General features: G+C 34.7%; 1 protein-coding gene across 6 annotated transcripts in view; it reads left to right on the plus strand.

Annotated features, from left to right (window-relative positions):
* The window catches only part of CNOT2 (CCR4-NOT transcription complex subunit 2), a 111,655-nt gene that overhangs the window by 28,626 nt on the left and 66,625 nt on the right, over window positions 1-16,404 (plus strand). For all 6 annotated transcript variants that reach the window (XM_055238329.2, XM_063614217.1, XM_063614218.1 and 3 more), the window contains exon 2: window positions 6,986-7,128. In XM_055238329.2, coding sequence (XP_055094304.1) covers window positions 7,081-7,128 — 48 coding nt within the window. In that variant the 5' untranslated portion in view covers window positions 6,986-7,080. The remainder of the gene's footprint in view (window positions 1-6,985; window positions 7,129-16,404) is intronic.

Raw genomic sequence — 16,404 nt, forward strand, 5'->3', positions numbered from 1 at the left:
GCGGCTGGGATTACAGGCACCCACCACCACGCCTGGCTAATTTTTGTATTTTTAGTAGAGATGGGGTGTGCCATGTTGGCCAGGCTGGTCTTGAACTCCTGACCTCAGGTGATCTGCCCGCCTCAGCCTCCCAAAGTGCTAGGATTACAGGTGTGAGCCACTGTGCCCGACCAGCATTTACTCTTGAACCATGTGGGAAAGTTTGAATATTTGGACAACTATAGTGGTCACAGATAGAAGGGCGTTTAGAGTGTCAACCAGGAGTGTTTGCTATGGTGAGACAGCTATTAAAAAACTAGAAAGTATTTGTAAAATTTCAGAAAGATTCTGCTATTTATTTGCCTTTAAGGTCTTGTTCAACTTTAAACAAAATTGAAACTGGACATCTTAAAAGATGCATTATAGATGTGCATTATACAAAAAATGATGTGAAAAGTAATTACTAATCCTACACTCAAAGTAAAAGCTTGTCCTACATCAGACTATCAAGGGGGAATAAATGTACATTTATATTTTAAAAGTATTTGATCTGGCAGGAACTAACTTTTAAAATTAACCTTCTGGTTGCTGGTCTTTTTCTTACTAGACAAGGTGCTTCTGCTGCAGTCCTTGTAAGGAAAATGATGTTTCCATAAAATTAAAGTTAGTAAAGGATGTAGTATATTTCTTGTGGTTCATTTATTCAGTAAAATGTATCCGTTATGTATCACTTATTGTAGGTACTTGTGATAACAGTGATAAGCTTAATAGACAAGGTTCTTCTGCTTAAGGAACTTAAGGGATACAGACAGAAAACAAATGAGAACAAAATTCAGACTATTGGGTGTTCAGTGAAGGCCTTTCTGAAAAGAGATAGTCAAGCAGACATGTTAACGTCAAGAAGCAGTTTGGCATTTGGAGATTTGGGGTAAGATCGTTGAAGAGGAGCAGCAAATGTAAGGGCCCTAAATTGAGAACTGACTGGATGTGTTTGAGAAACACAAAGAAAGGCAATATGGCTAGTACTTATTGAGATATTCTCACTTCTTTTCTTACTCTTTGTTTTCTTACCCATCATTAGTAATCACGATATTGCTTATACCCTTAATTCTGTTGCTTCTCTCATGCTTCTTAATACTCACGACTTTTGGTTAAGTCTGCTTCTACCTATACTGTTCCTGCATCCCTGCAGTTGTGTGTGGCTGGAGAAACCAGCCTCCCATGGGTCCTTAGTACTACTTGGCAATCCTACCTACTGTCGTTCCTCTAATCCCTTCACTCTGCCTTTCTTAGAAGACCTTTTCCTTCCTCCTCAGACCTCTAACACTTCCTCCCATATTCTTTTGCTCACCCGATAACTACGTTTCTTACTTTACTAAGAAAACAGAAACAGCTGAATGAGAACTTCCATAGCTTTTATTACTATGGCCTACCTGAATCTGTTCCTATGTACCATCTTTCTTTCTGTTTCTATTGATGATATATCTTTGTGCCTATCTGAGGCCCTCTTATTAATGCCATCCACATCTGCTCAAAGTCATTACTCCAGTAATTTCTCTCTCTCCATCTTGTATCATCAGCATTTCCCTCTGTGCCATAATTTTTCCTGTCTTTAAAAAAAGCCTTCTGTCAACGCTATATTTTTTCAGCTATTACCATTTTTCACTTTTATGGCAAAATTTCTTGAAAATGATGTCTGTACTTTGTCTCCAGTTTTCTCTCTTCCTGTTCTCTTGTGAATCCAGTCTAGTTAGTACATTTATTTCACCAAAGCTATCTTATGAAGATTACCAAGTAGGTGATCTCCATGCTGCTAAATCCAAAGATTAATTCTCATCTTTTTTTTTTTAATCAACAGCATTTTGAAACAGTTGATTACATTCTTCCTTGAACCACTTATTCCAGTTAACTTTCAAGATATCTACCATACTCTCTTTGGTTTTCATCTCCCTTGCCGGCTGCTCCTTCTCTAAACCATGAACTAGACCATGCAGATATATTATTTTCATTTATAATAGGAAATTAAATCACACAGAAGCTAAGCAACTTGTGTAAGCATATGTACATTTCAGGCAGCAGGAAGACTAGAAACAGCCCGTATTGTCTGAATTTCAGACACCAGTTTTATTTAAGCCTAAATCAAATGAAGACCTTTCAATTTTCAAGCCTGTGGTTCAGAAATTATTGAACTTTTGTTGTTTAAGATCAGTAGGATTCCCTTTATAAGTATTCACTTCATTTGAAACTTTTAAGCCACAGTAGAAGAAAATTTCTATGTCTCAAGATGGTAGACCTGCCTCTCTACTTACAGTAAATTTTGTGTATCAGATGTGTAGAATCCTCCCTGGAGTATGGATGAGAGAACTATACAGTTGAATTAAAAGTAGTACCACTGTGGAAAATGGCAGACACATACAACATTGTTATAAAACATTATGACAACCAGAGAGCAAATTCATTTCAACAGATTATTGTTAAGTTGTATTTGTTTTTTTTTGTAGATAATAGGCAACTTTTCATTTTACATGCTAATTATAGGTCTGTGAAACCCATATTACTAAAATACTCAGAGAAACTGTTCTTAGTTAATATGGCAATTTTCCCAGACCAGGTATGGTATTCTTGAGTTTTATTTATTTTTATTTCACTGAAATTCTTGAGTTTTATTTATATTTATTTCATCTGTCCATCAACTCAGAATTTTTAAAACATTTATCCATGTGATCAAGCAAAAAATTAGTTCATAAGGGCAAGGAAATATTTATGTGACTGCAGTCTACCTATTCAGAAAACGTTGCTTGATGTAATTCTAGAATTTGAGGAACCCTTATTTTAAAGATAATGGCTAAATGCATTTACTGCACATTTTATTGAGCTCCAGTGAAATCAGTCACATCTTGTAGTTTGTCCTAATTCATAGCCACCCTAGAATGTAAGTTAAAAAAAGAGAAAACCTGTTCAGCTGTCTTAACCTAACCAAATTCATATTTTAACTTTGAGTGTGGTAATGACTACCAAATTACAGATATTTTAGATGCTATTTTCAGCCTCTAAAATATTTGGACATTGTTTAAATACTATTGAGTAATGAAGTGGGATGAGGGGAACATGGGGAAGGTTTTTTAAAAAGTTTAAAAAAAGAAAAAGTTAAAAAAGATTAATCTAAGTCATTTTATAGCTTAGGAAACTAAGGCCAGAGAGAAGTAATTGATCTATTTTTTGTGTTTGTAATTTTGCCTTTTCCATAATGTCATATTAATGGAATTGTTCAACATGTGGCCTTTGGGGTCTGGTTTGTTTCCTATAGCAAAAATGCACCTAAGATTCATCCATTTTGATGAATTAACAGCTTCTTCCATTTTGTTGTTGAGAGTATTCTGTTGTGTAGATACTCTGTTTATCCATTCACCTATTAAAGGACATCACGTCTTCACTAGAATGAAGTACATCTTCATACATGTACTGGTTTTGGTGTGAACCAGTTTTCAGTTTATACTGGTAAATACTTCGGGGCATAGATGCTGAGTTGTATGGTAAGCTTGTGTTTACCTTTATAAGAAACTGGTTTTGGTGTGAACCTGTTTTCAGTTTATACTGGTAAATATTTCGGGGCATAGTTGCTGAGTTGTATGGTAAGCTTGTGTTTACCTTTATAAGAAACTGTCTAACCTTCTTCTAACATAGATACACTTACCTTCATTTTTGAAAGATATTTTAGCTGGGCTTAGAATTCTTCGTTGATAGTTTTCTTTTCTATACTTTAAATATATTGAACGACTCTCCTCTGATTTGCATTGTTTCTGATGAGAAGTCTGATGTCATTCCTACCTTTGTTACTCTATGTATTTTTTTCCCCTGCTTTAAGATTCCTGTTTATTGCTGTTTTGCAGCTATTTTACTCTGAGATGTTGTGATCATGTGGTTTTGTTGTTGTTATTCTCTTTAGAGGTTGTTGAATTTGGATCTGTGGGTTTATAGTGCTCATCAAATATATTTTAAGAAATTAGTTCCAGTTTCCCCTCCTTGTGCTTCAGCCTCAAAACTACAGGCAGTGAGCTGGGTGCACTACATTTGCTCCTTTTTCTTGATGATCTCTGTCCTGAGAAGATTGTTGTGTGATGTCTGGAAACCATTGTTTCATATATTTTGTCTAGTTTTCTGTTTATTTAAGGTAGAAGGGTAAACATAGCCTCCTTTTTTCATCATGAAATACATCCTTGCCTTATAGAAAATTTCATTGTAGTTTTGCAAATATTTGTCTCTTCTGAATTCTTGAATATTTATAGGACTTGGTGGGAGAACAGTGTATAAACCTTAATAAATTTTGGCACCTAGGGTGCATGCTGTCTCTCATACTTGTTCCTTTTCACAGACTGTCTCTCTTTGATTTATTGTACATCCTTTCCAATATGAAGGTTATCAACAGAATTTATTGCTGAATATTTTTATTTAATATAGTACAGTGAAGATAGTGGTGACAGATGTTAACTTTTCATGTTTATTTGGAAGAAAATACAGTGTCTTCAGTCATTTTTCTTTTTTGTTTATTAAAAGGAGATAATGATTCTTAGTTCACTATAGAATATTAGCTCCCACATTGATTAGAGTATATAGTGGCTATGGATTGAAACTCCAGACCATGAAATATTTCCAGTTACCCCAGAAGAGGAAACAAAGCAAATAATAAACAGATTTGGCTCACGCTTGTAATCCCAGCACTTTGGGAGGCTGAGGCGGGCGGATCACGAGGTCAGGAGATCGAGACCACGGTGAAACCCCGTCTCTACTAAAAATACAAAAAAATTAGCTGGGCGTGGTTGTGGGCGCCTGTAGTCCCAGCTACTCAGAGAGGCTGAGGCAGGAGAATGGCGTGAACCCGGGAGGCGGAGCTTGCAGTGAGCCGAGATTGCGCCACTGCACTCCAGCCTGGGTGACAGAGCGAGACTCCGTCTCAAAAAAAAAAAAAAAAAAAAAACAAAACAGATTTTCCGTTTATACGAAAATACATAATTCTTCAAAGTGAACTTTTATCTGGTAAATTCTTACAGATTAAATATTAATATGTATTGTGGTATTAGCCTATAAAATTCAGTCCTTACTGTTTTTTGTATATAATTAGGTTGTGTTAAAGATGTATACAGCATTAGGGTATTGAAAATTACCTTACCTGATTATAGATTTCCAACATTCTTTTGCTGACGTTAATATAGTTGGAGGTAATTCGTAGACCCTAAATATTATATAAGAAGGAAAACATTTTATTCTGTAAGTACTGACTGAAATTTTGCATTATTATCCACTGAATTCAGAGTTACCATGTACGTATTAATGGTAAGGCAAGTACTACTTTACAGTTTAATATTATACAACACTAATATTAAAACGGTTAATATTTAGGGGATGCATAATAAAATAATCTTGCTCTCTTTTTGTGACAATCGTGAAAATTTGAGTTGGAGCCAAATGTTTGTCATTTAACAATTCCTGAATATCCAATTCATTTGTTAACTTTACCTTATGAATAACCTCATTGCTTGCTAAATGATAAAGATTACATTTATAGTAGTAAATGTGCTTTTAAAACTTTACTCCTTTGTTATTTTTGAAAGAGACGTTTAATCCCAAAGGTATTTATAAATTTGGTAATCAACAATTACAATTTTGTCATACAGCCTGACTGAAGTATTTCAGCTAAACGTACACTGTAAGATAGTCAGACTTAAGTAAAAATACAACTCCCACTACCTTTGTGATGAAACATAAAAGAGGAGCCAGAAGATAGGTTTTTGTCACCTGGGTTCTTTTTAAAACTTAAATTTAGTAATATTCATTTTTAATTATTTTTTTTAAAAAAACATGTTCTGTGCGTATAGATTGCTTTTTAGAGGTACTCTATATATATGTGTACATGTGTGTTTGTTGGTTTTAATAATTCTGATTCACTCTCCTTGTAAATTATAGATTAGATGTTCTCTCCTCACAAAATATTTGTTGATATTAAATAATTGCTCTGAATTTGAATACAATCTTTAGTGGCTAGCAAGATTATTAGTTCAGTAGGTATACATACTACTTCCTTAGGGAGAATGTTTAACAAAACTTAGGTAAGAGATATCTGTCTTGAAAATGCATATTTACAAATTCTTTGTAGACCCACCGTTGAATATTTGAACTCATTTTCAATATTCATTTTAAAGATAGCATTTCTTGTGACTGTCACCTCAGCTTCAGTGATTTTTTTTGTTGTTGTTGTGTTTTTTTTGGTGGGAGGTTGTACCTGGAGTGCAAGTCATTTTGACTTATTTATATCTCTGCAGTTTAAGAAATTAGCACCATTATTTTTTCGCCCAGTGTAAAAAAGTGAATTCCCTATTGGAGTATGCATGAAATTGGATGACTGAAAAGACAAAAGCATCAAAGGAAGTTGACATTTTTTGCTCTTCTTTTTGGAGTAAAGTTTAGTAAAATATTGAGTTAGGTTTGTATCTCTTAATCATGTTAAGAATATATGTTGCGTTCCCATTTTGTTGCATAGGAATAAACCTACAGAGAAGAATCGGTAGCTGTGTGAATAACTTATATTTCTGTCTCTCATATATAATCATTTGGAGGGGAAGGATTTGTAGTTAAATGATTGAATATGAATTGTATATTTTTGACATAACTGGAGAAGAGTCATGTAAAAAAAAATATGTCAGTTGTGGGAGGGGTAAACTTTTTTGTCCACTTCATTTTTTATTCACTGTAAATTTCTCCCTTGTGTGTGATGTCTGGCAGACAGTCTTAATTGAAGAAAGTAGAAGTGGGTAGGAAGAATGTTTCATATTTAATAATTTCTGTTGGAAATGAAGTATGCTAGTCTAGCCCACGAAAATGGTTACGAGGAAGACTATAGAACAATTACTTTTTGTTTTTTGTTTTCTGTGTATCATATTGAATATTTTTGCTGCTGTTGATATATTTACATGTTAGTAATTTTGATGGCTTTTGGATAATTCCACTCTAGAGGGAGAAGTGGTGGGCGGTCCTTCCTGTGACACGACCCTTGAGTGACAGTTCTGTTTGATTGCCTCCGATACTGTGAGGAAAGGACACGACTCTATGGTGAGGACTGATGGACATACATTATCTGAGAAAAGAAACTACCAGGTAAGACCAGTCTTTTTTCTTTTTTCTCTTTTGGTCTTATAGCTACCTTGAAACTGTTTAAATGTGTTATATGTAATTGGAACCAGCAAATTGGATACACCTCAATTTGAAAATTTGGGTTTATAATTTTAAATTAAGTACTGGATTTGATAGTTGAAATAGTTGGGAACACTTTTCAAAATAAAGCATATTCATAATGTATATTCTTTTAGTGTCAAATCAGGTTTTCTGAGATATTTGTCAAAACTTAGATTATATGATATACAAGTTATGACTTCATGGCTGAATTCAAAGCTGGTAAAAACAAAAGTGTTGATTGCTTTTACGTATATTATTCCTGGAAGACTAAACCCGAAGTCTTGTGCTATATTTTGGATAACAAAGTATATATCACAGAAATGTAGACAAAATTGAGTAGAGTATAGAAGAAATAGAAATGAGAAACCCAGGGTGCTCAGAGACCCAAATTCTATTGAATTTGTTATTAGTTTGCTGTCCTTAAAATGCTAGATTCTTGTTTTCTCATTTAATAAGGTGGTTAATAACATTCATTCCTTATTCAGTGTGTAGGAAGGCTGAAAGAATAGTGGAAATGTAACACTGCTATTTCTGAGCTTTGAAAAGAAGGTGAATTTTAAAGATTGTGCTATTAAACAGTGATTTAAAGAAAACCAACATATTTGAATTTAGTTTTTTAAAGGAAATATCCTTTATTCATTTGACAGTGATCTGTTATCACATTTATTTAGTTATCCAGAATACAGAATACTTTAAAGTTTGAGTACAAATAAACTTTTAGGCTTCCTGCACAGATAGGTGTCCAACCTCCCGACCTCCCACACTTCCTTTCACTCATCAGTTCATTCCCTCTAGGTTGCGAAGGCAGCTAGTATGATAGCAGCAGCTTTGGTTAACTGACTGTTTATCTGCTAACCATTTATTTTAGCCCAGTTAATCTTTTCTTCCCTTAAATTGGAAAAGTGAGCAGTGGAGCAAATTGTAAATTAGTGTTTTTGGTGTATGGTATAACAAAGAGGCTTTGATTATAAGATCTGGGTTCTGGTTTAGGCACTGTTCCTAATTAAAAATAATGTCATATTTAACCTTTGTAGAATTTCTTCTAACTTGATGTCTAAAGTTTCTTGCCAGATCTTTATGATTTTAATAAGCCAGAGAAAACTGAGGGTATGCTGAATCAGTTTTCTCTGTAATCTTTCTTCTGAGTTGTCCTCATAGACTTGACCAACATAGCCTTTGCTAATTATCTGTACTCAGGTGTAGCTCCTGCTTCCCAACCACTTCCAGTTACCTTGACTTATAAGATTTTAATTGGTCACACTTCTTGGACTTCTGCATCTTTTGGTAGGTTCTGCCAAATTATTTTAAGAATTTTGTGATTCTGAATTATGTGGCTTTTCAGTGCTCATAATCCAATTTGTAAAGTGTGAATGTAGAATTTTTAACACACTATAGTGTAGAATGTAGAATTTTTAACACACTATAGTGAATGTAGAATTTTTAACACACTATAGTTAATTTGTCTCATGGAACCACATTAATATAGAATTCCAAAATTTATACTTAAGAAAGAAAACAGAATTATGTTTTATACATGAAGAGATTTGCTTATTCTTGCTCATTCTACACTAAAAGTACTCCATTGTTTCAGTCACATTATTTACAAATAATCCAGGTTTTTGAGCATACCTGGAAAATGCATTTTTGGTTATGGTTTTGCTGCCTCAAAATGTTTTCCCTTTTCTCTCTTAGTTTATTGATACATAATTGTACGTATTTATGGGGTACATGTGGTATTTTGTTACGTGTATAGAATGTCTATATAAGAATGTATGGGAAATTCAAAGGAATGCTCATCACTAAAGTAACATTTATATTTGTACTGGTAGTCCAAGAATTTTTATACTCTTAATATATTCATCATAATACCAAACAGGAAATTCTGTTTCTATACATGTGCTTTTCAGAGTAGGGTTCAAAAATAAAATAATTTTACAATCCAGCTTTAAGTAGCTGTTTCCAAGGTATACTTCAATATGCATTTAGCGTCGCTAAGTAAAAACAAAAGAGAAAAGGGATATAGAGGGATAAATTCTAATGTTCCATAGCAGAGTAGGGTGACTATAATTAACAACAAGGTATTTATATTTCAAAATAGCTAGAAGAGAGAACTTAAATATTCTGAATTGATGAAAATGATTTTGGATTTTTAAAAATTCTATTTTGGAGGAAATTTATTTTTCATGGATAAAGTAGAATTTCTTTGTGTCTGTTTTTATAACCATTTTCATTTATCTTTGAGGGTTTTTGCTTTTGAGGGATACTTAATATTTTATATTTATTCGAGCATTCTGATAATAGGCTAATATTGCAGAGTTTAACAAGAATTTTTGTAACATTTCTCCAGGTCTCATTTCCTTACAGACCTGATTAAAGCCTTAGGAATTTATTTAGTTTAGGAAGGTGCATTCCCTTGGCTCTATACTAAAGATAGTGACTTTTAAATGGGCTTGGTTTAAAGTATTGATTTTTATGGTGGTATCTACTTTGTGTGTTTTCTTTCTTACTATATATTTAAGCCCAGTTAGGTATTTGGAGTTTGAATACAGTAGTTGAAGTTTATTTGCAGAGATAGACTGGCATATGAGTTCAGATAAAACAATTTATTTATATGGCTCACAGTTCATTTTTGGATTGTCAAGCTTTTTCCAAGGAAATGCACCTTCAGTTTTTGTAAGCATTTTCTTATCTTCCTCTAATTTAGACTAACTTACCCTGACTATGAGCATGTGCATGCACAAATGTAAACCATCTTAATTACCAATTTAACTAATCAGTGGCTTTCCCTTTTTTTTTTTTTTTTTTTTTTTTTTTTGAGACGGACTCTCACTCTGTCACCCAGGCTGGAGTGCAGTGGTGCGCTCACTGCAACCTCCGCCTCCTGGGTTCAAGCGATTCTCCTGCCTCAGCCTCCTGAGTAGCTGGGATTACAGGCACACGCCACCACACCCAGCTAATTTTTGTATTTTTAGTAGAGATGGAGTTTCACCATGTTGGTCAGGCTGGCCTCGAACTCCTGACCTCGTGATCCGCCCGCCTCGGCCTCTGAAAGTGCTGGGATTACAGGCGTGAGCCACCGGTGCCCAACCCGGCTTTCTCTTTGTTACATAACATATTCAAGCTTCTAAACATTACATTTAGACTTTCCACATTCTGGCCTCCTTACATACATTTACCTTTCCAGATCTCTCCTGTTGCTTTTTGTAGTAGATTTTCCCATTTAATAACACAACACTGCTTTTAATCTCCCTGCCATTCAGTTTTACACCCACAAGGGTTTACTTATATTGGTTATTTTCATGTAATGCCTCACCTTCGTTCACGTGATTCAAGAATTAAGTATCAATTTTTCCAGACGTCACCCTATGGTAGATTCAGTGTTCCTTTCCCTTTCTTTCATAGCCTTTACATACTTCTAGTTTAGTGTTTACCATAATACATTGTAGTTGTGTTTATTTGTCCTTGTCTTCCATAGACTTGTGCAGTCCAGTGCCATAGGTACTAGTCACAAGTAGCTATTTAAATTTAAACTCATTTAAATTAAATAAATTTTAAAGTTCATTGGTCACATTAACCACATTTAAAATGCTCAGTGGCTACATGCTGCTAATGGCTACTGTATTGAACAGTGCAGATACAGAACATTTCTATCATTGCAGAAAATTGTATTAGATAATACTGCTGTATCTAATAAGCTTCTTGAAAACTGGGACTGTATCTGTTTATTTTGGTACTGCCAATACCTAGCTTGGTGCCTGGTTTATAGATAGGTGTTCAATGCATGTCGTTCCAATAAAATTAAATAAAACAGTGAAAGAAGGGAAAGGAAGAAATGGAAGGTATACTGGGTAACATACCAGTGTAAGTGGTATGGGAAGATAGAGGTATTTGCAAGATATTTAGATGTTACTTTGAATGGAACTTTTCAATATGAGGTCATTGGTCACATCATATACTAGCTAATTCAATGCATTATCTACAGACTGGGTCTAATGCATCCTATTCTGTACGTTTCTGAAGAATGATTCATAATCTAAAACATTGCATTTTTGTGGAATATAGTATGTCAGAGAACTGTAAAAATGATTGTATTGCCATTTTCTTCCCCAACATTAAATATCTTACTTCCTTTTAATTAACTTTAAAAATCACAGATGCCCATTACCAAAACGTTGAAGAAAAATACGGAATATAAAATACAGTGTGAAAGTTTGCCTTGACAACTTTACTCTTAACAGTTTGGTGTGTACCTCTTCAGATCTTTACTAGTGACTATATAGTGTAGATGTGATTCATTGTCTTTGTCTTTAACAAATGTGTATTTTTCTGCATTGTACTTAATGGAGCTATTTCCATTTCCCATTCTTTCCTCTGTCCTCTTCCCCAGAAGTAATCAGTAGTTTTAATTTTGTGTTTCATTCTTTATATTTTTATAACTTTATTACATATATGTGTTTCCGTATATTGAGGTACATCTTTTTTATGTATTGTGTGGCAATTTTTTGGAAAGTGGTACCCCGTATTTTATTATTTTGAGTAGGAAAAATCATAATTTCCAGCCCACTCAAGACCCTAAACAATTTCCTAGATAGAGCTAAAGTACTCAACACCTACTTGATAATTCACCAAGGATGTCTGCATAATACAGAGTATTTAAAATACAAACTACTTAATATAAACAGAAACAAATGAATCACTAAGTATATTTCCATTTAGTATGTACTGTATTCAGATCATAATTTTTCTTTTATACTGCAATAAAAATGTAATTGTAAATAAACAGTTAAGTGTATTTCCTTTCTTTTATTGTAAGTGGCACATTATTGAACATTTTTCTCTCTCTGAAGTCAGGATGCATCTTACAGCTGATGGTGACTTTGAGTCATAGTTATGACAAACAGTACCAGCACCAAAGCATCTTAGAATCTATGATATATAGTATGTTAAAGATATATAGTGAATATAAAGAACACAATAAAATAAAATCATAGCTGAGTGTAGTGCTGTGCACCTGTAGTCTTAGCTACTGGAGAAGCTGAGGCGGGAGAATAGCTTGAGCCCCAGAGTTTGAGGCTGCAGTGAGCTATCATCACACCACTGCACTCCAGCCTGTGTGACAGAGCAAGACCCTCAGTTGGTCGATCAATCAGTTGATTGATGGATGGATGGATGGATGGATAGATAGATAGATAGATAGATAGATAGATAGATAGAAAGATAGATAGGTAGAATTTTATTAAATTAATACTTAACAATTGAAAATTTGTCAGATCTGGTGCCCAGAGAAGAAAAATTGAGTTTGCAGTTATTATTGAAGCCTTGTGTTAGGCGAAGATGAATAAGAGCGACCTAACGGAAGAATGAGTTTAAAAAAAAAAAAAAAAGGAAAAAAGCCTGAATCCAATGAATTGGTTCAGTTTTCTCTTCTTTGTTCTTGAAAGTCTTGCAACCAGATGGCTGTGACATGTTATCACTAGCCAGAGATAAAGTAAAGGGGTAGAAAAAACTCACATGGATGACTTTTTATGTGCCCTTTACTTGCATTTATACAGCTGCTTAAGATGAAGTTGCTCTTATAATTACATTTTTGATTGTGAAAGCTCTGTTCATGTCATGATCACATGATCAGCAACAGAAGTCACTTTGACTTCATGATGTAAATTTTTTTTTTTTTTTGAGATGGAGTTTTGCTCTTGTTGCCCAAGCTGGAGTGCAGTGGTGCGATTGCTGGAGTGCTCACCACAACCTCTGTCTCCCGGGTTGAAGCGATAATCCTGCCTCAGCCTCCTGAGTAACTGGGATTACAAGCATGTGCCACCATGACCAGCTAATCTTGTATTTTTTTTTTAGTAGAGACAGGGTTTCTCCATGTTGGTCAGGCTGGTCTTGAACTCTTGACCTCAGGTGATCCATCTGCCTCGACCTCCCAATGTGCTGGGATTATAGGTGTGATCCACTGTGCCCAGCTTTTTTTTTTTTTTTTTTTTTCTTCTTTTTGAGACAGGGTCTCACTCTGTCACCCAGGCTGGAGTGCAGTGGCACCATCTCTGCTCACTGCAATCTCTGCTACCCAGGTTCAAGCAATTTTCATGCCTCATCCTCCCAAGTAGTTAGAACTACCTACACGCACCACCACATCCGACTAATTTTTCTATTTTCAGTAGATACAGGATTTTACCATGTTGGCCACGCTAGTCTCAAACTCCTGACCTCAGGTGATCTCCCTGCCTTGGCCTCCCCAAAGTGTTGGAATTATAGGCATGAGCTACTGTGCCAACCTAATCTAAATTTTTAAAAGTAAAATTTGACCTTTTTTTTTTTTTTTTGGCATTCATGGCTTCTCTTTGTCCTCTTTCTCAGGCCAACCAGTAATGTCAAATCAAGTTAAATGAATTCCCAAGTTCCTCATTGGTTGGCTCATTGCCGTGTGATGCTAAATGTTAACCTTTCTTTAAATGCATTATATGTTCTGATACTTTTTTTTATTATCATCTGAAATCATCAAATAAGGTGACATTTGTCTTCCAAAAAATAAGTTTCACCAAGACACCTGGTTTATGGCACCCTTAGTGAATTGGTAATTTTTTCATAGTGCCCTTGGGCCAAAAGAAACTCTGCTAAATAAGTAATTAGGTCCAAATCACTTATATTCATATGATTATTTGATAGATATTGTTGTATTTCATAAGAAGATATAAAATATCTAGTAGCACCCCTGTGTGTTCACTCTGGTGTTCCTTTTGGCAATGTATGCCCCAGACTTTATATATGAAATATGAAGTCTTCTCTTTCAGAAAAATAGTTTACATTTAAGTGGTTTGCCTTAATCATGAATATGAAATGTGTACTCATTAAATCAAAAGTTAAGACATTAATGCGGATATTTCTGTGAATCAGAGAAAATACAGAAGCAAGCAAAGTTTTTTTTTTCTTTTTTTTTTTTTTGAGAGGAACTCTTGCTCTGTTGCCCAGGCTGGAGTGCAGTGGCCTGATCTCGGCTCACCGCAAGCTCCGCCTCCCAGGTTCACGCCATTCTCCTGCCTCAGCCTCCTGAGTAGCTGGGACTAAGGTGCCCGCCACCATGCCCAGCTAATTGTTTGTATTTTTTTTTAGTAAAGATGGGGTTTCACCGTGTTAGCCAGGATGGTCTCGGTCTCCTGACCTTGTGATCCGCCCGTCTTGGCCTCCCAAAGTGCTGGGATTACAGGCGTGAGCCACTGCGCCTGGCTGCAAAGTTATCTTTTAAGAGATTATCTTAGGTCTTGCCTGGAGTCTAGGATGATAGCACTGATGGTGGCAGGTTAGTTTTAGTTTTTTTTTTTTAATCTTTCTGAATTTCTACATAAAAATAGAACCAGCTAGACAGCAAAACTAAAACTCGTGAAAACAGAACTTGATGACAAAGTGTCCCCATGAACCCCAATATAAGCAGATGAGAACTAAGAAAAAGACCTACAGTTATCAGTTTTTATGCATAAAAAAGAGACCCCTTGGGATGTCTGATGGACCTGAGAATGGAAGCACCCAATGTAGTCAACAGGTATTCACTGGTAAGTACAATTAGCCAGTTTGAAATTGGGAGAGATTTTGTCAGCCTCATAAGGTGAGCAAGGAACCCATGGTAAGGCTAAAGTGATTGGAGCAGCTTCGCTCTGTGACCTCCTGAGAGTGACCCACCAGTGTGTCCTTCTAGGATTCCACCGAGGAGAGGAATTAAAATTGAGCAGGAAAGGGACAACAGTGACATTGGAAAGAGAGGTCCAGATAAAAATGGGAGAGGGGAACAGAACCAGGAAACCTCAGTAAATAAGCAATCATGTTTTCAAACACTACGTGAAAATAACAGAAGAGAGAACTTTATGAAGTTAGAGAAGTTTATCTGAACAAAGCAGTATTCTAAAACTTCAGGAAGATTAAATTCCTAAGAGGTCTTCTAGGAGTGTATTTGGGAGTGTTTATACCAATTTTGAGCCCCATCGGTAGTCCTCATATTCATCTGACATTTGATAATTTCAGAATTAAAATTTTTTTTCCATCTATTGAGGTTGTGTTTGAGATATATTGAGATATACTTCTTCATAGTCTTTTAAAAAAGATTTTTTGTTTTGTCTTCCATATTTAATCTACCTGAAATTGATTTTTGTACATGGTGTTAAAAGTACAGTTTCCTTTCTCCTGCACCTAAATTATCATATTAGCATTGTGTACCAATTTGTTGTACCCTCCTTAACTATTCAGTAGTGCTAGCTCCATTGTAAATCAAGTTTCTCTTTATATGCATGAATTTCTTATGTCTCTGTTACCTTGATGTGTTTGTCTGTGCCTGTACCAATATCATGTTTTCTTAAATACTAAAGCTTTGTGTTAAATCTTCATGTCTGTCTGTCAAGCTTTTTCTTCATAAGAGTCTTGACTTGGCCTTTTGCTCTATGACAGATTTAGAATATTCATGAAAATGCTTCCCTCCAACACAAAAAGAAGCATTGAGTTTGTAAGTGGAATTGCATTGACTTTAGTTTTCTTTGTGGAAGAATTGATAAGTTTATGTATTGAGTTCTTTCATGTTTTCTCTCAAAGTTTTATATTTTTTTCATAAGGGACTTAGAAATCTTTAGTGCGATTTATGACTACTTTTGTTGCTTTTCTTGGTTGTAAATTTAAAAAAATGTTTTAGTTATAGGTGTTATTGAAATATAGTTGACTTAAAATTGATTTTTGTATCTATCAATGTTGCTAAACTTTTTAATTTTTATAATTTATCTGTAGGCTTTTGGGGGGGTTCATATAAGTAAACACATCCTTCAGAAATGACAGTTTTGAAATTGTCACCAGTTTTGAAGTTGTCATTAAATAATATTTGATACAGGATTTTTTTATAGATATACTTTATCAGGGTAAAGAAATTGTTCATAATGCTACCTTATATATTTTTTCCTCTGTAGCATCTTTTTTCTTAAGGTTGTTTACTATGTGCCTTTTCCCCTTATTTGGTCAGACTTACTAGTGATTTGTCAGTTTTACTAGGGGTCAAATTTTAGCCTTTATTTATTTCTAAAATTTAATTTTGTTTTCTATTCATCAGTGTTCTTTACTGTTTTCCTTTCACTTCTTAGGGTTTGTTATACTGTTCTTTAATCTTATGTTTTTAATTTTCCAGGTAGTTAACTTATCAGGTTTGTCTAGTTATCTTTTTGTTGC

This window comes from Symphalangus syndactylus, chromosome 13 (genome assembly GCF_028878055.3).
Source record: "Symphalangus syndactylus isolate Jambi chromosome 13, NHGRI_mSymSyn1-v2.1_pri, whole genome shotgun sequence".
Lineage (NCBI taxonomy): Eukaryota > Metazoa > Chordata > Mammalia > Primates > Hylobatidae > Symphalangus > Symphalangus syndactylus.